A 24,730-nucleotide genomic window follows, 5' to 3' on the forward strand; every position below is an offset into this window, starting at 1 on the left:
ACAGACCCACAGACAGACAGACAGACACGGTGGTTGTATAACCCCTCCTAGGGGACTTTGTCCCCTCGGAGGAGTGGAGTGTTTCAATGGTAAATATAGAAACCAAACATTTAATTCGATGATTGGCATTGCAGTGTTTTGACATTTTTACCTCTCCGAGGGGACAAAGTCCCCTAGGAGGGGTTATACAACTACCGTGTCTGTCTGTGGGTCTGTGGGTCTGTCTGTCAGGCCTGCGAACGCGTTCGCATTTTCGGTGCAAAGTGTAATCACTGCGTACGCAGTTTCTCGAGATCTCTGCGTTCGCAGTTTCTCGAGATCTCTGCGTTCGCAGTTTCTCGAAGGGTTGGCAAAACCACCGTGTGACGGTGAGCGTTAACGGATTCATTTGCGGTTTGGTTTGGATGGTGTTTTTTCGCTCACCGTCGTGACGGTTTGGTGTATTACGTTTTTGTGATGTTTATGCGTAGGTTGTGAGTGTTGAATTTGTTGTGTTTGTGTTCTGATGGTTGTGCATGTTGAGTCTGTTGTGTTTATATGGGCGTTTTCTCTCCAACTTCATAATGACTTTGGGACGGACCGAGTGCTGAGTGTAATGCTACCTCTCAACGTCCAATGGCAGGGCTTCCACCAGTTGTACACGGTATTCGTCTTAGTATCAATTTGCGATCGCATCGAGCGGTATTTGAACCCGAGACCTCCTGCTTGACAGGCGGACGTTCTACCACAGAACCACCGACACTTGTTACGCCTTATTGAAAATTAGACCTTCAGCTTTATCGGAAGCGTATTTAATAGAGTACGAAATTTTGGTTTAATTGAAATAGAATTGAAATTGAAATTATTGCATCGAAGAAATTCTAATTTAGCGTTTCTCTACTGATTAAAAACAAATGCGCCACCCAGGTTTCGAACCCAGACCATTCGGCTTGCCAGTCGAGCGCTCTACCACAGAACCACCGATAGCTGCTTAGGTTCACTGAAATTAAGACTCGCATCGTAAGCATAATAGGTAATAAAGTCTTTTTTTATTAATGAATTTATGAAAGCCTAATCTGGTTTTTTTACGAATGAAATTTTAAAGGTTAAATCTTGTTTTAGCGCAGTCGCCGAGATAAGAGGGTTAAAGGGTAGACCCTGTGGGTGGTCCACTTTGTTAGTTTTTTTGTTATTTATTTACGGGTATTCTTAACGACCTATATATAGTTGTGTTAATTCAAAGGCGATAATGTACCGTTTATTGCTTTAAGAGCCGGCGGTTAGTCAAGTGGCTCTCTGTGCTTGGTTGATGGTAAGGTTTTTGCTTCTTGTAAATATATTTGGTGTGGATATTTGGATATCTACGATTTCTAACCCAGTCAATGATTTCCTGGGTGTGCGAGTCATTATATGATATTGGAAATTGGACGGCATTGGTCTTTTTCATGCGGTATGTGTCACAACGTCAACTGGAAGTCTACGAGTGTTGAAATAAAATGAGCGTTAAAGATGCGGCAAGTATTTCGTAAGCGAGAAAAATACAAATACCATCTGTAGATGTTTCTTTCATTAAAATTTGCTTAGTATTATATTCAACTGATAAACATGTACTGTAAAAAGGGTTAAATTCAATTGTGCATTGTTTTAGTGAGTCTAACTCGCTGTTGTAACTACTTAATTTATAATATTCTGAATAAATTAAACTCGATTGTTTCGTCTCAATTATTTAACTTAAAATTAAAATTTTATACCGGGCAGGGTTTGAACCGAGAATACGTTTTTCGTAAATAACTCTGAATTGCGGAGATATCTTTGGGGGTCGTGTCGAGAAATTAATACCACTAGGGACCATACTTCCGAGGAGAAGTATATTTTGGCTTGCCAACTTGTTAGATTCATATAGGAAGGGCTTTTAATTAAGCTTTTATGAAAGGTGATTATTTTCTTCATAAGGTTCTTTATATAATTAATATTATGTTCCTGTATTTTAGAATACTTTTCTCGAAAATTAGGTTTTTGCGAAGGTTTTTTTTTCTGACTGGGATTAGTTTATTCGGTGGCCTTTTTTCATTTATCGGAAAAATTCAGTGGTCTTGGTGCTTCGATTTGAAAAGAAAGAATTCCATTCACCAATACTTTCTTGGTTGAGCTCGGACTGATATGGTTAATTTACCATTTCAAGATCCTATTCATGAAGAGGGGACTTAGAATTAATAATCAGCTAGGAAAGTAGGCCCAAGTAATCAAACGATTTTTATTGCGTAGAAGGGTGATGGCAAACACTTTATTTTATGTGAGCCAGCGTCTCCCTACACTAAATAATACCGTTAACCTTAACATGATTAATTGACAGCATAGTAAGTTTTGGAACATTTAAATAAGATGGACTAACTAAATATTAACATATTATCAGTTTTTTTTTTGTTTTTCTTATATCGATTTTTTTTATCTTATATTTGAGAGAGTTCTTTGTGGCTGAGATACGAATTAATTTTAAAATGACGTTTGTTTAATTAACTCGTTTCTACTAGCCTTAGCCTTAGCAGGCTATCCTAAAGATACAATTTAGTTTCCGCTTCCTCATCCACAAAGTCAAGTACAAAAGTAATTACTCTATCTAGTGGTAGATAACAAGAATAAAGAATAATTTGGTTATGATATAAAACATTTTCTTACCTTCAATGCTTCGAGGTTCAGTCGTAAGTCAAGCCCACTTTGTTTCTCCATTCTGGAATATTCTGTCACGCAACTCTGCTGTATGCTGAAGTGAGATCGGGCAAACTCCTGGTCGCAAACGGACTTGGCCGCCACCTGTCAAACCCTAATGGATTCAAGTAACAATTCATTAGATCACCGTATTAAAAACCGTGGTCGACTCTTCAGCATACGTAAAATTTGGGACACTAGACGTGTTCCTAAAAGCAGGTTGATATTAGTAGGCCAAAATGATTTGAATTAGCTGTTCAACTGAAACATTTCTCTAAGTAAGTTTAATAGCAATATGGATTTTTTTGAAAGTGGACAAGTGACCCGTTACCCACATGGCCTAGAACAAATAAACTAGACAACGACGAGTGCACGTCGTCTGCTACATTAGAATAGCGTGTTTTAACTCTTAACCGTTTTTAATAGCTTGAATTCTAGGGCTGTGCGAGTACTCGAACATCATTGATTACTCGGCATTTTTTGAAGTCGAGTACTTGAACTGGACCTCGAATAAGTAATTGGAAAATACTCGTCGATTATCGATTACCAAAAATTGCATCGTCGGGTACCCGATAACTCGATTAAGCTGCTGTAAGTTCAAAGATTGTTTTTGCAACTTTTTGGGGTGAAAATAATAAACGGTACCTATAAGATGTAGAAACCACAAATACTTTGAATGACCTTGGGGATGGATCACGGTTTTTAATACGTTAATACGTACTGCGCCTGCGCAGTTTTCTTCAAACAATATTATTAAGTTTTAGTTTCTGATGTCGGCTGGCTTTAGAACTTAGGAGTCTTAACTTCCTAAGCAATTATATACGGACACGCGGTACATTAATAATTTAAAAAATGTATATTGTTAATTTACTATTAATTACTAGAATTAGGCTAGTAGGCTAGTATACTAGTCTTTTATATCCCACTTCAATATTACTCGACTCGAATACTCGATGAAAAATTTCGTACTAGATACCTGACTCGATTGCCTAAAACCACTATTCTCAAAACCCTAGTGAATTCGAATTGGAATGTACTAACATGCCGCCGCCGCCGTTACACAGGCCTTCAAATCCAAAGACTAATAATATAACATTTGGACCTACCAATTTAAAAATATTTACCTCGATTTAATTGAGTGGTCCAGTGGACAACAAACCCCCTCCGATTTAATTAATAAACTGGTCCGGGCAATTTTAGAACTGCCACCACCTTATTTTCCACGCTGATTATGGAACCGATTTGTGTGGTCCTGTGATTTCAAGAGTTGGTTTTTATAAACTTCCAAAATAATGTAATAACTAAAGTCGGTAACGTCTGCTATCGTATTTGGTTATTAATTTTTAAATATAAAAGTTTATAAGAATTATTTTGGTTTTTAACTTTTCTACAGTTATTTATTTCAATTCCTATGTGCTAGGCCGACTTTGTTGCTTGTTAGGCCTATGTCATAGTTTCAGTCTCACTGCGTTTAATTTAACTGTATTTCATATAATGGGGTCTAGGGATAGCTATAGGTAAGCTCGATGTTGGAAAATTCGCTGTAAATTATTAGCCGATAGCCGGTGGGAAAATTCGGAGTACAGAAAAAAAAAAAGTAAAATCAGATAAAGTGACTGAGATAAATATTACTAAACATATTTTTATTGTAAAAATTACAGATAAGTTGTTTTAGGAGATGTTTTATTTTATAGAGTATATAATATACGAATATATTTTATTCGTAGCTTTGGCTATGGCCGCCATTTTGTGCGGGTTTTTTTCTCTATGGGAAAAAGCATAGGTGACGTCGTGTCACGTGATACTGAAATCCCTGTATACACCGAACTTAACTATAAGCGAATATTTTAGGAAAGTTCTAGATTTATGGGGTGCAGTTTAGAAGGTGAATTTGGCACCCCCCCCGCGCCAATTTTTACGCCACTCGAGGGGGCCCCCAAAATTAAAAGTGCCAGGGGCCCAACAGTATGTAAAGACGTCCCTTATAAGTGTAGAAGGAAAAGGGACTATGCAATCTCGCACTACAATAAACAATGCACCGTTTAATATTCAATTGAAAAACGTCTTATCCGTACCATATTTGGATGGAAATCTTCTTTCTGTAGGATGAATTGAAGAAATTGGTTATTCCGTAGAATTTAAAGAATTAATGGCGACCATAAAGCAACAAGATGGCCAAGATGGTTAACGGTAATAGTTAGTGTAGGGAGCTGTTGGCATGCAGGGCTCGCTACCACCCTTCTACGCATTGTAACCCGGCCACCTGAATTAAAGGCTTCAAAAGTCGCTTGATGACTTAGGCCTAAGGTGGTGCCTTGGGTATTAGCATAGCTGATTATTATTATTATTAGTCATATTAACTGCAACTCGCGAAGGCAGACTATATAAAGTCGAAGAAGAAACCATCAGTCGAGTAGTCAAACTTACAAAAGGAGCTAGCCAAGAGGTTTGACACCAAAGAATGGGTTATGTACACAATGAAGCGCTGCATATTTTACTGAAGGAAGGATATCCGCAAAAATCCGAATCTAAAATTTGCGAAATCTGTATCTTAGGCAAATTAAGAAGAAAGCCATTTCCGACCAACCAAGCTACGAGAGTTACGAGGCTGCTAGAGTTGATACATTCCGATGTTTTGGGTAAAATAGAGCCTACTTCGAAGGGTGACTCCAAATATGTCATTACATTCGTTGACGATTTTTCACGACACATTTCGGTTTATTTTATGAAGAACAAAAGCGAAGCCCTTGACAAACTCAAAGCTTTTAAGGCTAGAGCGGAAGCTATTCTAGGAATTAAAATAGGGACTTTAAGATCCGATAGCGGAGGAGAATACCTTAGTGATAAATTCGACGACTACCTGAAGAATAACGGCATAGCACGCCAACTAACAATCCCAGCGACACCGCAACAGAATGGAGTCGCGGAAAGGGCAAATCAAACTCCGATGGACATGACAAGATGCTTACTGGAATTCCAAGAAGTGTCTGGGCAGAGTACGGCGGCTTACCTAAGAAATCGCTGTCCCTCGAAGGCGATCAAAAACAAAATACCAGAAGAACTTTGGGCCGGAAAAGTGGCCAAATTGGTAATTAAACCTGGTTCTGTGGTAGCACCTCCGCCTGCCTACAGGAGGACTTGGGTTACTGAGGCGAATACCGTGAACAATTGGTGGAAACCCTGCCCTTTAGACGTTGATACATTTACCGTAACCCTCAGCTCTCGCTACGTCCCAAAAGTCAATTAGAAAAAGTTGGAGAGAAAACACCCACAACCGTCATAACACTAACACAACCATTTCAACACCTACAACCGCGTAACACACTACACATAAACATTACAATAATAAACTTTCCAATAAAACTGAAATGAAACCGTCGCGACGGTGAGCGTTAACGAAAAAAACAACCATTCCCAACCCAACCGCAAATTTATCCGTTAACTCTCACCGTCACACGGTAGTTTTTCCAACCTTTAAATTGCAAAGACGGTTTTTCGACTTTGCCCCGGTAACGCGTTCTCAGCACACAGACAGACAGACAAAAAAATATGATCTACATGAATTAATAGAAATATGCCCTTGAAAATAAAACGAACACGATGCATTTAATGACCAAGTTAGATTTAAAATATGAACTGTGTAGTTAATTTAGACTAGTATTGTCAAAAAAGGTGAAAGTGTAATAAATGTTTTAACAACTGAAACATTCTGAAACCTTATATTTGTTTACGTCTTAGGTTAAGCAATTATTCACTTGTGGCTATTAGGTAATAGAGTTTATGTTTACGATTGTAGACGTAGCTTTATTTTGAATAGACTAATTAACATGCAAATTATCATATGGGAGTTTACCTAGCTATATGTACATAACACATTTTTTATCTTTTTCTTTCTTTGGGGATTAAAGATTTTACTGCCAAAAGTTCAATAAAATCCTGATTTTACTTTTCAAAGTTTCTGATGTGGGATAATTCCCTTGTAACATATGCAATGTAAACCAAGGGCAATTTAGAAAACGTTCAAATAATTTCTTACTAAAATTGGTTAAATATTTGTTTTTATTTTTGTAAGTTTTTATTTTACATGTTAGAATAAGTAACGATGATATCGTTAATTGTCCGGGTTGAAGTACAGTTTTTTGTTAAATCCGTTGGAAACGTAGGATGTAACTTGCGTATAAGACTTAGACTGAGAGTGGAAATGATGACGAACCCTCTTGTCAACTTCGTTGAGTATTTGAATCAAATCTTTAGTAGAAGATAATTCAACTAAGCAATCCCGAAGATATTGTACGTAGTAACTTCCAGTTTCTTCGTTTAGGTATGAAACGTAACCTTTCCACCGTTGAATAAGACAAAAGAATGTCGCAGATTTCCGACGGAATAATTTTGGCATCTTTCATATCTACATGTAATGGTGTCTGCTCTTCGTCTGTTGCAATCAAAAAAATAATCATTAGACTCTAGAAAACATGATAAGCCACAATCCTACTAAAGACACTCCCCCGCAGAGTTTTTACAATGTGATATTAAAATGCGCATAATTTAAACCTACGCACACAAGTTGGAAATAATCATCTAGGCTAATACCCCAGGCAACTTTTAATGCCTTTATCTTAGGTTGTCGGCTTCATGCCACGCGAGCCAACAGCTCTCTACACTAGCTATTATCGTTAATCCATAGACATAGGAAGGTTGCACAAGGACATTTCGCGCGCGAATTTAAAACCATGTAAAATCTCAGCACGGGATGGCGCAACGTATATAAAAATGCTGGTGCGAACCGAAGACTAGTGAACAGCGAAGCATACACCATATTCACTTTAGGGACTTAAATCTAGTAGCACGTGCTTTTCATTTATCCCAAAAAAACACGTGGTTTTGATGGTAAACAGTAGAGGGATTTTAATAATGATTTCCATTGAAGATGACTTTGAAAACCTATTTAATGGTATGTACCAAGTTTTTAAATAATATATCTCTAAGTTAATTCATTAACATATCAATTGTTTCATATTCAATGTCATCATTATCATCAGTTGGTGAGAATGAAACTATAACATTGGTTCCTGATCAAATTTGTAATGGTAAATGACTAAATGTATATCAAATTCGTTGATGAAATAATATTAATATAATTTATATGGATTAGAGTCTCAATCATTCTTCACGGGTGATCATTATGGAAATGTCGCTAATGAACAAGATATTCCACCCGCATCAGTACCTACAACTTGTAAAGAATGTCTCTCAAGAAAAAATGCCCTGGTGGCAGAAAATGCGAAGTAAGTAAGCCAAGTTATTTACTTGACTGATATTATATTGTAATATTTCAATTTTAACTTCGGGGGTAAAAAACCAAGAACGAAGAAGGCCGCAAACCTCACCTTAACAAGTACGTTAGAATTTTCTAAGAAATTAATTTACATTTCAAGTTATTAAAACATTTTTTCATATAATTTTTCAGCAACGAAATTTAAGCCAGATGTGAATTGGTGGAAACCCTGCCCTTTGGACGTTGAGACATTTACCGTAACCCTCAGCTCTAGCTACGTCCCAAAAGTCAATTAGAAGAAGTTGGAGAGAAAACACCCAAAACCGTTATAACGCTAACACAACCATTTCAACACCTACAACCGCATAACACACAACACATAAACATTACAATAACAAACTAAACCGTTGCGACGGTGAGCGTTAATGAAAAAAAACAACCATTCCAAACCCAACCGCAAATTTATCCGTTAACTCTCTCTCTCTCTGTATGACGATCATGTCATACAGGAGAATATAAATCTGTATATTCTTGGGTCTCGCAGATCTCTGTTGCAGATATCATGTTCTGAAATCCTTTAATTTCCAAGAATTTAACAGGAATATTGCGAGTAAAATATTGTCAAAAGGTCAAAATTATATAAAATGATGAATCTGAAATAAAGCAATTTATCATAGCAACTATCATTTCTGCATCTTGGGTGAGTGCACCCTTTGTGTTTAGGCATATTCAATGATAGAATAATACCATAAAAGAAAACCATAAACACCTTATAACACGGTTTTAATTTACAAAGTAACCTAATTTTAAGCATAAAATCATAAAGTTTTCCAAAGATTTTTAAACTATTTAATGAGATATCTACTCTAATGTAAGCAGGCGAAGACACTTTCGAATTTCGAAATGCCTAGCCGAAAATAAATAGCAGACGACAATTTTAAAATATATAAAAAATAACCCACGTGATCACCGTTTCAACACAAATCCGCTAGGCGCGCGGCCGTTCGCCCCAGGATTCCCAGGAACTACCTCAGTACAAAGTGAAAGGCAGAAAGGGGGTACATGCTACCACGCGCGAAATGTTCTACTGAAACCTTCCTTAGTCTATGGTTAATCTCTACAAGTTTTAATGAAAAGGGAAACCCGAAGGATTATGGAACAAAATCCCCCCAAAACTAAGAAAACACGAAAGTGTAGTATCTGCTCTCGGCATTTTGGCTAAAATCAAAGTGTAGTATCTGTTCACATTTTAGAAAAATTTAAAAATATAAGAAAACCCGAATAAAAAAGTTCCGGGAACATGAATATTTAATATCTCAGTCTCCGTAATACTACATAAGCTTTTAAGTTGAAATCAGATACTACACTTTGATCTTAGCAACACAGCCTAGAGCCATGGAGGATTTTGTCAATGGGGATTTTGTCTCATTACCATCTTCTTCGGATAACCCAAGAAAACGGTGCCTACGCGCCTGGCTAACCTAACCGTTGCGCGCTCCGCGCGCTAGCCTTAAAATAACTACCTCTATATAAAATCGTTTTCCCTATGAGAATTCTAGTATTTTGTCCGGCAACGGGGGGATTTTGTCCGGGGGGATTTGGTCTCATTACCAACCCGAAGAACTCCCCTACCAGTGGCGAGATAACTTCAAAACTCTACGCAAGAGGAGTTGTTCCGAATCTTCACCCACTCCTACAAGTTGGGATCGAACCCGGCTCCTATTGATGCGAGACGAAAGTATTCACCACTCCACACCCCACTCGCAAAGTTGTTCAAAGTGAACTGACAAAAATATTTGTTCCCTTGAATTAAGTATGATTTCTTTATTTATTTTATTTTCGGAACCAAATATAAAATAAATAAATGTTCTTCCAACTATGATCATAGAAATTAAGGCATATTATTCAATTTTATATAAGATACATCAATTTTCAATATTTACGAATATGATAATGCATTTATGTACAGTACCTCCTCGACACATTTGGAAGAAGAACATTTTGGGTTTTCCCGACAAACTGGGACATTTGCTGCCGTTGAAACTTCCACAAATATCCTTGATTGGTAGTTCCTCGTAGTCAATTCCATAAGGTCCATTGTTAGAACCATGCGACAAAATGACTACCACTATAGCGTCGAAATTATCATGTTTTTTCTTCGAATACAATTCCAATAGATCCGCCATACCCTGTTAAGAATGAAAAATTTGGTTCAGCATTTGAATTCTAGTTAAAGCAAGTGAAATTCGGCTTTATTTGAGAAAAGTGAACCATTGGGCGTGAAATCGTGAACAAAATTACGACTATTTTGGTTAATTTATCCCATGAGGTTAGTTTGAACATTGTAAAGACGAACTTAGAACATTTTACCGACCAATTTCGATCAAATAATGGAATCTTCGAAGATTAAAATATCCAACATGGAATCAAGTCTCGTAATATTGAACATTAAATAATGAGCCGATTTTTATTAGAAAAAGCACTAAACCGTGAACAAAAAGTTTCTCTCCTTTGGTTGAATCCGACCGATTCGTATAAATAATACCAACTTTGTTCAGTTAATATTCTAAGAATGGAAATAAATTCAGGCACATCTAAAAGAAACCCGACCAAATGGTATCTAAATATTCCAATATCTGGGATTCATATTGTATAGCAATTTGGGTTTTCTCCGAACTGGGTGATATCAAATATAGTGATATAAGTATAACACTATAAACTAAACACTAAACTAAACTAAAGTATAAACTAGGTGTTCGAAAAATAACAAACGCATTGCAGTAATAGTGATGCTGCTTCGTCGCAAACCTACATTGTAACTCACAAATGGTATGTTAATTATTTATTTTTAAAAACATTATAATTTATTTTAAATATTTCTAATTGCTGTAGTTAATTAATCAAAACCCTGGAATCTGCGTTGATTTGTTAAGATGCGTCCAGATTTGGAAAGATATCCTAAGCAGCTTTGGTCGGTAGCGAGCATTGAGTTGGGAATATTAATCTAGAGGTCCGATCAAAACGTCGGATTTCAGTATTTCGCGAAACAAGTTTTTAAAAAATAAGAATACTGCCGTCTGCTCCCAAATGGCGAGATAACTTTATCATTCTACCCATGGCGCCGTCTATCTCTCAATGGTTCGTTCAAATAAGACGCGTTTTCCGGTTAAAATATTTTTTTTTCAAAAATAATGGATGGCGCCACGAGTCATATGATAACGTTTTCTCGTCATTTTAGAGGAGACGGCACATTCGTAATTTTCAAAAACTTGTTTCGCGGGGAGCAGATTTGATTGGATCTCTAGATTAATATTCCCAACTCAATGGTAGCGAGTAAACTTCACGTATCATTTTATGATCCACACAGATGTGGTTTGTGACGTGAAAACGTGGTTGGACATTTTATCATCTGCGTATAATTGGTAAGACATTCGTGATATTTGTTAATAACGCACAAACTTGGTATGTCAGTTTATGATTCTTGCAACTTTGGTCGGAAGTGTACAAAATTATATCACCATATTTTTATGTTCAGCTTTAACACGGCCAACTTTGACACTCGCGCAATAGTGGCCAACCCATTCTTCGAAATTCCATGAACAAGGATTTTCCCGCTATAAACCATGCTATAAACTCTCGCCTTTCAGCGCCACACTCGTTTTTATATTGCCTTCAATGCCAAAACTATTCTAAAAATAAGAAAACGCTAGGGGCGCTCCATGTACTAATTAATGTGTACACAGGGACGGTTCGCAAATATGCCTCTTCGTTAGAAGTTTCAGAAGTGCAGGCCGAAAAATTAATGACAACAAATTAAATTAAACTTATTTAAAATGCATTTATATTTCGAGTTTCACGACAAAGCTTACGCGTGAAACACGCGTGTTATTTAAGAAGCAGACAACCGAGCTTCCCACTTACCGTAAATTCGTTCCCTTTTGTCTCGGTTGCCGTTAGTTCGCACAAGCGCCGCTCGAGGGCACATTTAGCAATCGCTAGCCACTAAATTTCCTACGCGAACCGTCCCTATGTATACATTAATTAGTCCGTGGACGCTCAACGCCGAGAGGTATTTTTGTTCGTAGGTTAACATAGAAACTTCAACGAATGGGCTGCCCGCTATGGCGCGATTGTCAAAGTTGGCCGTGGCTTTAGTAAAAGGGCCTCCAAACGGATGTTTGACTAATGTTATTAACAGCCCAACATATACACTCTTTTACGAAGTCGGCCATTTCATTACAGGTCTAATTTAAAATAGTACAGGCAAGGGCGCCGGCACGTGCTCATCAGCTCGAGACGTCGCGTGCACTTGACCGCGTGAAGCGGCCTTCTATGCACTATTTGAAATCAAGACCTGTAATAAAATGGCAGCTCTCACAAATAAGGATATAAAAGAGTGTATTGGTTGGTTTATTTATTTTTTAATTGTTTCTACCTTTTTGGTGAGATTATTCTGAATCTCAACTTGAAAGTGAAGTTGCGTAAATACGTTGGATAATGCTTTGACGTCCAATTCTGATCCAGTTCTCTCGTCTTCCACTTGAAATTTGACGTTATTGATTATTAGACATTGCCCTCTCGGAATCGTAACCATACGATAGACCTATTACAAATAGAAATTGGATATTAACACGCGTAAAGTAATAAATTACGTGAGCGCTTAAAATAATAATTTTCTACTATTTCTTTTGATTTATGAATAATTTGGCGTCAGACTATTTCAATTAACGAGCTAAGACATAAATAATTAATTTTAATTCTACAAAACAAGCATTGATTAAATTGGTATATGCTTCTTAAAAAGCCCTTAAATTAAAGTGAGTTAGTGATGAAAACCGTCTGGCCTTCAGTTAACCGACCAGAGAAAGACGGATAAAATTGTACGATTTTTGGTCCCAATAAAAATTTTATTAAGTTTTATCTAAAGCGACTAATGAAACAGAAAAATAAGAAAACTTTAAACAAAGTTTAAAGTCAAAAGAGCAGAGACGAAGTTTGCAAAACGACTAACTTCACGAAGAAATGTTTCGGCCAGAATTTTTCAGTAAATATATTCCAAAAAGGGTGTCCAAAAAACTACCTTTTAAAGTCCAGATGGATTATCTAACATTTCCTTATTGTTTCAGACTTAGGCTTTCATACTAATGGAATGTCTGCCGTCACAAGTTTCGATAATTGTGATAATGTTAGTGAATAAATAATATTGAGCTTTTTTAATATTTTACACATTTGGGTTGTATGTAAATGTGAGATCCCATGTGTCTGAAGTTTTGAATCCCGAAAATGAGGAGAAACAACGGGCACGAACCTCGTCTTCTTTTGAAGCGTCTTTTTGATAAGAAGTAGGAGTCGGTGTTATTATCATATCTTCTACCCAATCCTCGTCAACTAAAATTATAATGAGTAAAGATCAAGAAAGCAAAAATTTAATTTGAAGAGTTACATCGGCTTTGGTAAATTAAGTTTACATTTTTGGTGGTAATTCCTATTTTAACCGTGGCTGAAGACTGCACAAGTTAAAATTGACGAGGTTTACCAACTTACGTGAAAGTACAGGGTTTAAGGAATATTTCCCTGTATTATTTTTCTTCATTTTTTGTATGTATTTGAGGATTTTGTTAAAGTTCAATAAATATTTTCAAATCATCGGTTTTTGTATTTTTATTTGTGGATTTGGCAATTTGTGAAATAAAAAATCATTCTTGGAATTTTTCGTGAATTTTTAGATTTTTGTGTCTTTTAAAATTTTGTTGGTTGGTTAAAAATTATGGGAACTTTTGTGCAATTAAAATTCTTATGCGGATTTTCTGTATATTGAATGTTTTCGGAATTTCAAGATTTTGCATGTATTCCGTGAACTGCGAAATCTGATGAATTTTTAAAATATAAAGAACCAGTAAAGGATGTTTTCATGGATTTTGGAATTTGCTGTACTTTTTTCGGAGAGCATAACGGACCTTTCGCAATGTCCAACTTGTCCAAATTTTCCTAAAATATTTGAGTTTTTTTTAACTAATATTAAATAAAAATAATTATAATCAGCTGGGCTAATATCATTGGCACCACCTTAGGTTCAAGTCATATAGTACAAGCCGTATAATTCTTCAGCCACAGCATTTAGCGGAAAACCACTTAAATTTAAAAGCACGTGATAACATATAAAGTATGTTATCAAAAGTAAAATCGTTTTGAATTGGTTACCTTTAAACGTATTCACTTCCTTAAGGGGTTTTGTTTCTGCTTTGCTTTTCATTTCTAATAATTAATACCAAATTGTGTATATTAGAAAAATAGGCCCTTTAAGATCTTTAAAGATTCCAACTCTTATTGGCAAGTAATTCAGAAATATTTTCAGATCCTTACTTTTATCGCCAAATGTAGCTGTGTTTCCGCTTCCTCCAATAATCTGAAAAGGTAACAGACAAATAAATTCGGGATTGAAGTAACATTTTATATTATAGCAGAAATTAAGGTTTTTGATTAAAGATAACGCGGCTATTAACGACCGAAACCTATCACTAGGCCCTCTCTAGGTTGTCATCAAAGACTAGGTGAATACTGATTAGTGAATAAAATATAGCAAACGCTATTAGCCTTCGACGCGTAGCTATGGAAAGGAAAGCTATCGCTACGTCCTCTTTTGGTTGCAGTCGAAAACTATAAACATGTAGGTAGCGAATTAGCAAAGGCTATTAGTGTTGGCAGCCAGTAGCGTAAGGACTTTTCATGCTATTAGAGGGCTATAATAGAGGAAATAGAACAAATATTTGCATTGTTTTATAATTTACCACTGTCGATGATTTTTTCATGGTCACACATAACAGTTACCAATTTAAATCACTAGCATAGCCAGGATTTTGTTTCGGGGGGGGGGGGGCACGCCATTGAAAAAAAAAGTAAAAAAATAAAAATATTTGTACGTACGACCATACGTTTCGGGGGGCATGTGCCCCCTGTGCCCCCCGCCTGGCTACGCCACTGCTCTAAATTAGACATTTCTCATATATAAAATGCTTGATCATGGGCGTGGTGCCACCTAGACTCGTTTCGGTCGTGAATTTAGATTAACGCATATGTTAATTTCTGATAATGAATAATATAAAAATTAAAATGTGCAGATGCATAGATTTTCTTTTTGGGAATTTCTGCTATGATGAAATTCAGAGCGCTTCGAACTTTTCCTTGTCATGGCTAAATACAGTAGCACTTAAGAGAAGTTCGAAATTTAACATGATCCAAATTATCTGTTAAGCCGTCGTTAGAATAAAAAGCTGATCAAATTTGGCGATTTATATAGAAATATCGTTTCAATAAATCCATCTTTTTACAACCAGCTACGTATGAGTTATCTCCAGGAATACAATTGGGCTAAGTTTCTTAATAACTAGAATCTACCTGCACGTTTCTTTAATAACAGCAGAGAAAAAAAGAGATCTTTAACGCTATTTTATTAATCCAAAGTATTTGCACTTCAAAATCCCAAATTTTCTACGTATGTGTTATATAAACTTCCTCGCGTCGTATTTACGTAAAAATTAATGAAAAAGAAATCATACGCTTCCATATGTGTCATTTACAGCAACAGAACCTAAAATTAAGAAAATATAAACCATGTTAAGCTCTTTTTTAAACTTACAATTTAAAACTTTTTATTTGGTCGTAAGGAAGGCAACTTTAATGAAAACATTAAAATTATATTTTGTTTAGCTTAGATGCTGCGTTGTTTTTGGGACCGTTTTGCACTTCCATTAAGGCCGCTTTCATAAAATGAAACTATGATAAATCGAGGACCCTAGTGCACCTACAACGTATGTGTAAAATTGACAATCCGGCGTGCGACTTTTAGTTCGTCGATATAATATTTAATAATTTTATAAAACACGGGTGACCAAGTTTCTTACCCTATGTCTATATTAGTTATTTTTTTCATAACATTTTAGTTCATTTTCGAAATAAACATTTTGAAGGTCAAGATCGCCTTTTTAAAGGTCAAGATTACAATTAACTAAAGGCCGTTCTTTGCCACCCCTGATTTAACACGTACGTATAATTATTTTTATAAAAATTCGTTTCACCTAAGGTTCATCACCCTCCCACGTGAAGGGAGCCAAGAACTTAGCCCCTCCTAAAAGTGCAATAAATATATTTTCCCTAACCAAATTTTGATAGGGTCAAAATTTTTAATTTATAATAATAATAAATAATAGGAATTAGCTAGGCTAATACCCAAGTCATCTAGCCATGTTTATTGCCTTTTTTAATTCCAGGTGGCCGGGTTTAATGTGTAATGAAGCCATACTTAAAAAAGAACATTTGTGATAGTTTTATAATCTAAATGTTTTAGTTCAAAGAAAAATTGTTTTTGTATTAAATTAATCTCAAAATTTACTGAACTCTATTCTATTTTAATTAATATTATATCCAAAAAAAATCTTAAAATTTCTAAACAATTTTAAATATGGACCTTTTTGGTTTTCAAAAGACGTTTATTGAGCACGGGGGTATACCATCTATCTAAGCCCCAAGGATTCAGTTACTTTCCCCCCTCAAACTGCTATACTTCCTTACTCTTAACCACCCTTGCATCGTTATGTGGCAATACATACAAATGTTTTATTTTTAAAATATTAGTGTTTTTGACATTTTTTAAAATATTTGTGTATATTACACATCAAATCAATTCAATTAATGTACTTGCTGTAGCGGTTAATATACAGAAAACCGTAAAATATTATTTTTAAAAATTGCTTTCTAAACTTTTATTTTGCCTACCGTCACCGCATTTTTCATCAAGCACTTTCAGTATATTCCTCCTATCACGAGTTGGATGAAACTGCTTGTCAATATCCGACTACAAACATGTGCGAGGCTACAGTGATTACATTTAATATGGACGAATTTGTATTCTTGGGAAATATCCAGTATATTTAAATTTTGATTTCGTTGTTTTTTAAAATGATTTTTAAATTTAATGTCACTTTTGCGTCCAGCAATTTTATTTAAATTGGCTTATTTTATGAAAAATTTCAAAGCGTATGAAGTCGGAAATTGATTTAAATTTAGTTCTTTTGCTATTTGGTCTTCATATTTTCCTTGATTTTGAGAAATGGAAAATTTCAGTAGTAGGAAATATTTTAAATTCATTTTGACGGGAAACAGAGACTAAGCAGATTATATATAAAAAAACACTTGTTTCTTAAGATAACTTATTTATGTAATTTGATATTCAGAGCTTCTAACTGATATTCATTTTTCAAGTAGTAATTTTCCCCTTTGCGCAGCCTTTGTGATTCTACTTACCTTTCGGAGCATTTATTTGATTTCCGAGAACTTTAATTCCGTAACCACCGATAACCTGTTAACAAATCAAGTAGCTTTAATATCTATAATTGACAATTAAGTGAATAATTAAAGAAGAAATAAAAAATATCGCATAATTTATGTTTATATTCCTAGTATATACAGAATGTTTAAAAAAATGGTGGTAGAACCGAACGTCTACGGGTTCTGGAGGGCATTTGGAATCTAAAATGTTTTATGACATCTTTTCCTACGGGCCAGCGTTTCAGGGTTGCGAAACAATTGATAAGTTCATCAATGGCGATAACGTTTCATTTAGAGATCGGCGTCTGAATTAGAAATTACCCAATTATTTATTTTTATTCATAACCGCAAATAATCCAAAAAATATACGAAAAAAACCGATTATTTTTGCATGTTAAATCGTTGTTTATTCGTATAAAATGTTCATAAAAAACAGTTAACCAAACTTTTTATGGTTAATCGAAATTTCGGTGGTTAGTTTATTCGTTCCGCCGACCTCTAGTTTCATTCAATGCAAACATCGCGAGGGAATAAATTTCTTTAAAATATAAAAGTAATTCAAGTGCCTACATTTACAATAATTGAATTATATTGAAACGTGCTCGCGCGGTTTGGTTACCATGACAGCGGATGAGGTTTATTTTGTTAAGCATAATAACGCGAGGATTTTCAGGTTTCTCGTTCTTTAAATGCATTACTTGAGAGCAAAAGTCAAGCAAAATTAATAAAACCTATTTGAGAAATACAAATGTTGAAAACTATAGCTCAAAGAGCTAAAGAACATTATTTATATTTCTATTTGAACAAACTTATTGAACTAAAAGCAGCTCACGATTACTATTTTCAGATACCCAAAGCACCACATTAGGCCCAAGGCAACTAGCGACATTTAATGCCTATAATCAGGTGGGCGGGTTACAATGCGCAGGAGAGTGGTGGAAAGCTCTTCATGCCACGCGAGGCAAGAGCTCCCTACACTATAATTATTACCTGTAACCTCTACAAGTTTTTATGGGAAGGGGGAAACTGAAGAGCTCAGGGGAAACCCCTTTTAACCAGTGGGGATAGAAATAGCAGTAGGAGTGGTTCCGAGTTTTCACCCAGTGCCACAAGCTGGAATAGAAACCGGCTCCTCTTGCTGCGAAGTGAAAGTGCTAACCACTCCGCTACCCCACCATTTAATATTAAGCGGCACTTTAAATTATAACGCTCTCTGTATTATTTCTTCTAGGCAGGTTTTATTTAAGCATCTATTTAGAAGATCTAGTTTTTGTTAGGATTAAGTACATGTTTAAAATTATGCGTTGATTATTTGGGCTTGCGCTCCTAATATTTTCGAGGAGGTTGGCTCTCGTGATTTTGCGCGCTCCCTTCAAAAATCTAAACGCTCTTGCTCAAAAACTTTAACAGAGCATCGGAAAACAGCGAAAACGACCACAAATTTTCGAAATTATCATTTGTTTTGGAAATAAGGTATTTATTTATGTTTATTGATATTTAAATTCCTTATACGTAAAACCATTTTATGACTTTATTTAAGGTAGAATTCCGATTCCGATGTTGTAATAGTGTTCTTCATAAGGGTTAAGATAATTTTTGAAAATACCAAAGGTAAGCTTAGAATATTAGGCTTGATAAATTTCTGTCCTGCAATTTTTCATCCGATTTCCCTCTAAACGTCGGCGCATTTTCACGCGCAAAATTATTTTTAAAGACTATCAATTGCTTCAATGACTTTCTTAGTAATGCTATCTTAAATATTCCTATTATCAGAAATATTTATTTATTTATTTATACTAGGGCTTGGGTAGGGGGGGACTGAATTGTTTTAGAAGGGGTAGGGTTCAACTCTTAGAGCATGAGAGGGCAAAGGAACCACGTCACTTTGTACTTGAAGGCCACCAATGAAATATCGAGTGGAAGGAGTTTATTCTCCTAACTTGGGGTGGATTGTGAGCAATGATAAAAATTGTCTCAACATACTCATTATCCCTATGTAGGAATAAATACATTCAATAGAGCATTGATTGCATTAATTTAAGATCCAATCGAAGTAGGTAATGTTCCTTACCATAAAACAACCTTTTTAAATGCGATAATCCTGGCAACATATCAGTTTTCATGGGTTAAACGCCATAGTCGGCTCGAGTCGGTAAGTCTAGTTTTGTTTTATGTTAAAATGCACGAAATTGACTCGGCTGTCTCTAGAGGATGATCTAACATTATTATTCAGACTTTTCCCAAGAAGGGTTGACTGTGACCAATTGGCGTTCTACATGGGTTGTCAAGTACTAGATAAAAGACCAACCCAAAGGAAAAATAAGCTCTTGTTATTTTCGTTTAAGGTAAGGAAATGTTTAAAGGGGCTTAAAAGTTCGGTGGCACAGGGGGGTTGAAACTTCGTGGAGAGAGGGGAAAGTATAGTCATTTTTTTAATTTTTATGCGGGAACATATAATTTCCCCTCTCTCCATGAAGTTTCAACCCCCCCCCCTGTGCCACCGAACTTTTGAGCCCCTTTAACTAACGCATCCGAATATTAAAATATGTTTTACTAACGCAACATAATATCAATAACAGTTTTACTAACACAACATAATTTAAAAAACTGTTTTAGGAAAGCAACATAATTTAAAAAACTGTTTTAGGAAAGCAACATAATTTAAAAAACTGTTTTAGGAAAGCAACATAATATTAAAACTGTTCTAAGAACTCAACAGCATATTAAAAACGGTTTTATTAACGCAACAAAATACTAAAACCTGTTTTATTAATGCAACTGAATGTTAAATCTAGTGTTGTAAGTTGGAAAATTTTCCGGAAAATTACCGAGGCCTTTTTTCCGAAAAATATTAAAAACGTTTTCATTCCATGATTTGTCTAATATATTGTTTGCAAATTTAAATAAAGCGGCATTTTCACCTCATTTTTTCTAATCTAAAAGTAAAACTAAACCTATATACTAGTTTAAACTAGTTGAAATGTAACACTATTAATGTTTTGTAGTATGTTTACTGATATTAGTCATTTTAAATCGATAAAAAGTTTAAAACAGTAAAAACCGTTGAAAAGTAATTTATGTTTAAATTTTTTATTTTTCCGATTTGCGGAAAATTTTCCGCATTTTATTTTTCCGGAAAATTAACAATCCTAGTTAAATCTATTTAAACTTACCGCATTTTTAATAACACCCGAAGAACCACTTATGGAAATGATATCTCTCCCTACTTTATACTTAGAATCCTGAAAAAAAAACATTTTCTATTATGAATTCAATTATCTGCAGTTAGGAGGTCCATCATCCTTTACAAACTAATTATTTGAGACACAAATTTTAAATCTTAAAACACTTTAAGGATAAGCTTCGAGGTTTCCTAAATATGATATTTTTGAATTTTGGAAGTTGATGAAGACCAATTATAATGGAAGAATTATATTACACTATTTTAATTTTACCGTTTTAGTGTTAATGTCATTCGATATTAAATGCGCGCCATATTATTTTACTAACATTAATGATTACTTTAACTGTAATATTTAAAAATTAAAATGCCAATTTTATTGACTGGTAGAGCGCACGCTTCAAACTACCACTTGAATTCAGTCGCAATCCATTTGCCTGAAGATAATGCCATCTTTTGCTACATTATATCATAAAGCTTTCGTTTGACAAATCATGTACGCAATTTACATATTTATAATTACTTTTTTGGTGGAAGACTGTTTGAATTTAGCCCTTTTTCACAAGAGATACTATTAACTATGTTCATGGTGTTTTCACTATTGTTAAGTGTGTAAAAGGGTCTATGAACCAAAAAATCATCTGCAAACACGTGGTTCGACTTTTTCAGTTAAGCCACGTGGCAGAAATGTTAAATTCGTTGATCCACCCTAAACATGGAAGTTCATAATCCCTTTAAGGATTGGAAATCTCAATCATATCCAACATATTTAGACAATAACTGCAATGTTTAAATAAACTACGTAAAAATGTAAGTCACGACCTTCCATAATCGAAATTCGGTATCATCGCACTACTGTGAAGAAAAGGATTACCCGCCCAACCCGAAACGTTTCTTGGAACAAGAAAACCGATTAAGAAGCAAGCCTTTGTAAAGGAACTTTAAGTTTTTAAGTTTTCAACGTTATCATTGGAATAATAATGATATTTGCCAAAGCATCCAAAAACTCTCAAGGTCCCGTTTTCGATTTGAAAGTATATTCTAAAAGTATTGAAACTTACCAATGCAGATCCCCTTTTCGAGGACATTCTGCGTTCAGCGAGAAACTCGTTAACTTGATGTAAGCAAAGAGTGATCTTTTCGCTGATTTCGATGGCGCTTTCTAAGTCCGCTTCTATCTCGTCTGTCGACAGATACATTTGATATTTTTCGTCTATTTCATTAAGATCGTGCTCCTTCTGCTCTAGAAGTGTTAGCCAGCCTTCCAATTGCTTCGTGTCGGGATTCTTTTGTTTCAATTCATTTTCCATCGCGCTGATATTCCTCGTAGCCCCATTTCGCAACGCATTTCGCCTAGCTGCTGTCCGATTTCTCTCCTGGTCACTCATCAAAACATTAAGTTTTCAACGGAAAATACAATTATGGGTAATATTACGGAGCTAAAGACGACTGAAAAAAGTAGAAACATAGATTTCAATTACTTATTCATTGAAGAAGTAATATTTCCGAGAGCCAGGACCTGCAAGACACTGTTTGTATAGTGCTTGTAAAAATAATGGAAATATTTCACCTTAGCGGCAGCAACAAGCGTTCGCCATGGCGTTCCCTTTTAACCGGGTAGCTTTTTGACATATTAAGGCTTAGCAAAATTACGACGTTCTGGTAACAGGTGATAAGTTTCCATTATTTCCTCAAGCACTATATAAATAATACCTTGCGGGTCCTGGCTCTTGCAAATATTACTTCCCGGCGATTTCCTGGGAGGATGATTTTTTTAAGCGCCTATTGCTTAAAATGTGATTAATTGAGCTGAGCTTGATTTACCCTAGGGCTTAGTTTCGACAACCTAACGGTGGGTTTCCACTAGTGCACCTCATTTGGAATATTTCTTTAGGTGTGTAATATCGGTTGTACAAGTACCCCTCTGAGATTTTGACTGATGGTGCGAGCAATAAAAGCTGTTTCCTAAGCCATTACGTATGCTCCTATTAATCACAGAACGTATTTTTGTAGTACCGCTTTAAAATATTAAGGCCGTTTAATCACTCTAAAATTCTCAATAGGTTAATATTCGCTGTTATAGCAAGCCCAAAATATTTCGCTTCGCTCAGCAATAGAATAAACCCGACCATTTGTCACGCCCCACATCACACTCTCACGATTGACAAAAGGTGGATTATATTTAGCTTTGATAAAGTACTTCAGCGTATAAATACCATCAAATGTAATATTTACACTAACTCTTTAGAAATTGGGATGAATACGTATTTTTAAGCACGAAATATGAAACTTCAAATCAATTATATTTTATTCTTAACACAAACCTACCTTTTTCAGTCGTTGACGCTATCTGATTATGGTAGAAACGAACAATTGTAAAGTTTTATACTTTATCTCGGGCAGGTAAAAGATAAGATAAAGTACCTTTACCCATGTAGACTTACAACTGAGCGTTACATAATAGAAAAACGATCAATTATTTAAAGTCAGTGTATTTACAATTTATATTTAAAATTTGGTTCTGGGCATTTAATTTTTGAACATGAACATTTGCATTATGTCCATGTACTAAAATTATCTATTCCGTATATGGTTTTATTTGGTTTATAGATGCCTTTAAATTGTTTTTCAAACGCCAGACCTGATATAAACATGATTTAAAATGGTAGATTTGACCAGTGCCGTAACAAAGATCTCCCAACCCCCGAAACTCTCACGAAATCTTATGCCAATAGATCGACAGGAGCTTCAAGCCGCGGGCCCCCACCTGGCGGGTTCGGCATGGGCCCTATTAACGATACTGGTTTTTAGCTCTTCAATGCTTTAGAGTTTTGACAAAGTTAATATTTGCCGACTTGCGTGAAATTTTTGAAATACCTAGAACACGCGAGGCACTAGATAACGATGAATCACGATTTGAGGTACACATTAAACCAGCTTCTTCAAGTAGTTCCGTCGCAACAACACTTATCTTTAAAATATCAATCACAAGGAATGTGGAGTAAGATATCGTCTAAAAGCTATTGAGATATGTTTTAATTGAAGTTGCAGCGACACTGATGAGAACACCATTACACCAAGTAAGTCCAGTTGATAATAATTTTTTTAATATGTGCAAGTGTAACAAACGTATCATTTAAATTAATTTACACTCTCATAAACAATTTTTAATTTTGGTAGAGGTTGGCATCTTTGCTTCACGAACTGCGTTTGAAAAAACAAATTAGCTTCACCAGATTGACTTCCTGGGAATAATATATTGCTATAGTGAAAAACCAAAACAAAAAACTAAAGGCCTTGCTATAAAGTAACAGGGCCTTATTGTTTTAATGTAGATCTTACGTCACTGACTATTACATTTAGAACTTTCCGAGTGCTAGCTAGATTCCACAGAGGAACCTAGGACTTTATCATTGTATCTTATAACGTAAAAGCTAAATTTTAAATTTATATTATTTATTTATTTTATAGAAACATCGATTGAAAGGCTTGAGAACCTAAATACACCCACTATATTCTTGCAAACCTTAAAGTTTCAAATGTCCTGAAAATATGAAGAAATCATATGAAAACATTTTAAGGAATCAGTTATGAGGAAGCTTCAAAGTGTGAAACTTCAACTGTTTATGTTTCAAAAATATTTTTATAAAACGTTTTTAAAGCTCTTTTATGTTTAACATTTCACGTTATAGTGTCTGAATACAATCGAATGTGGATTTTTAAAGGAAATATTTATGAGAAAGCTTTGAACCACGATATTGCATTTATGTAAAAACAATATTAAAGAGATAATTAAATCTGTCGGTAATGTAACCAAGCTAATAGGGACCATTAAGAATCAGTATGAAATTTTTTCTACATACGAGTAATGTTGTTCTGCTAAAATGAACGTAAAACTGACGAATTTTCTATTTATGGTTATTTGCCTTGAGTGAAATGTGCAGAAATTGTAATGCTAAGAATATAAAATAAAACGAACAGTTCATGAATAGTAAAACGATTATCCACGGATTCACTTTGTACAAATGATTAGTCTAAAAACTAAATTTCCCCTTAATATGCGACAAATGACAATTAAATAAATGTGGGTAGAATATTTAACCGTAGCTGCTCCTACAAAACTAGACAAAGCACTGAAATACTGAATTACTTGATATTTGAGTATGCGCGGAGACTAAGAAGTAAGTACGCTGACCGTTAGGATTGACTCGTTTAACTAGAAATGTCTATTTTTGAACAAATTAATTAAAGGACATCGCACTTCT

The 24,730-nt window shown here is 35.1% G+C and overlaps 2 protein-coding genes across 3 annotated transcripts; one reads left to right on the top strand and one right to left on the bottom strand.

The window, feature by feature from the left end:
* Nucleotides 1–6,819: 6,819 nt before the first annotated feature.
* On the bottom strand, nucleotides 6,820–22,812 carry LOC149960506 (uncharacterized). Of its 2 annotated transcripts, none has more exons than XM_090166959.1 (11): nucleotides 22,794–22,812; nucleotides 21,527–21,914; nucleotides 20,458–20,526; nucleotides 17,261–17,315; nucleotides 15,517–15,548; nucleotides 14,324–14,366; nucleotides 14,162–14,215; nucleotides 13,269–13,348; nucleotides 12,396–12,563; nucleotides 9,933–10,149; nucleotides 6,820–7,117 (listed from the first exon to the last, which is right to left on the bottom strand). In XM_090166959.1, exons 2-11 carry the CDS (start codon nucleotides 21,851–21,853, stop codon nucleotides 6,951–6,953), a joined length of 1,212 nt encoding a protein of 403 aa, XP_090023085.1. In that variant the 5' UTR covers nucleotides 21,854–21,914; nucleotides 22,794–22,812; the 3' UTR covers nucleotides 6,820–6,950. The 2 variants fall into 2 exon arrangements, with proteins under 2 accessions (XP_090023085.1, XP_090023127.1); XM_090167001.1 differs by lacking the exon at nucleotides 22,794–22,812 and adding an exon at nucleotides 22,290–22,621.
* On the top strand, nucleotides 7,669–8,426 carry LOC149960507 (uncharacterized). The gene is made up of 4 exons (XM_090167054.1): nucleotides 7,669–7,772; nucleotides 7,838–7,970; nucleotides 8,049–8,080; nucleotides 8,153–8,426. Exons 1-4 carry the CDS (start codon nucleotides 7,706–7,708, stop codon nucleotides 8,254–8,256), a joined length of 336 nt encoding a protein of 111 aa, XP_090023180.1. The 5' UTR covers nucleotides 7,669–7,705; the 3' UTR covers nucleotides 8,257–8,426.
* Nucleotides 22,813–24,730: the final 1,918 nt, after the last annotated feature.

The sequence above is a fragment of the Leiobunum rupestre genome, chromosome 1 (assembly GCF_980474605.1).
Source record: "Leiobunum rupestre chromosome 1, qqLeiRupe1.1.hap1, whole genome shotgun sequence".
Taxonomy (NCBI): domain Eukaryota; kingdom Metazoa; phylum Arthropoda; class Arachnida; order Opiliones; family Sclerosomatidae; genus Leiobunum; species Leiobunum rupestre.

What these genes read in the sequence shown, in the direction of transcription:
- LOC149960507 (XM_090167054.1), top strand. Translation starts at nt 7,706, where the DNA reads ATGTCATCATTATCATCAGTTGGTGAGAATGAAACTATAACATTGGTT. An exon ending in CTGGTGGCAGAAAATGCGAA is followed by an intron (nt 7,971 to 8,048) that starts GTAAGTAAGCCA and finishes TAAAAAACCAAG; the next exon opens with AACGAAGAAGGCCGCAAACC. An exon ending in CGCAAACCTCACCTTAACAA is followed by an intron (nt 8,081 to 8,152) that starts GTACGTTAGAAT and finishes ATAATTTTTCAG; the next exon opens with CAACGAAATTTAAGCCAGAT.
- LOC149960506 (XM_090166959.1), bottom strand. Translation starts at nt 21,853, where the DNA reads ATGAGTGACCAGGAGAGAAATCGGACAGCAGCTAGGCGAAATGCGTTG. An exon ending in TAAATGACACATATGGAAGC is followed by an intron (nt 14,367 to 15,516) that starts GTATGATTTCTT and finishes TTACCTTTTCAG; the next exon opens with ATTATTGGAGGAAGCGGAAA. An exon ending in AGCTACATTTGGCGATAAAA is followed by an intron (nt 14,216 to 14,323) that starts GTAAGGATCTGA and finishes ATTAATTATTAG; the next exon opens with AAATGAAAAGCAAAGCAGAA.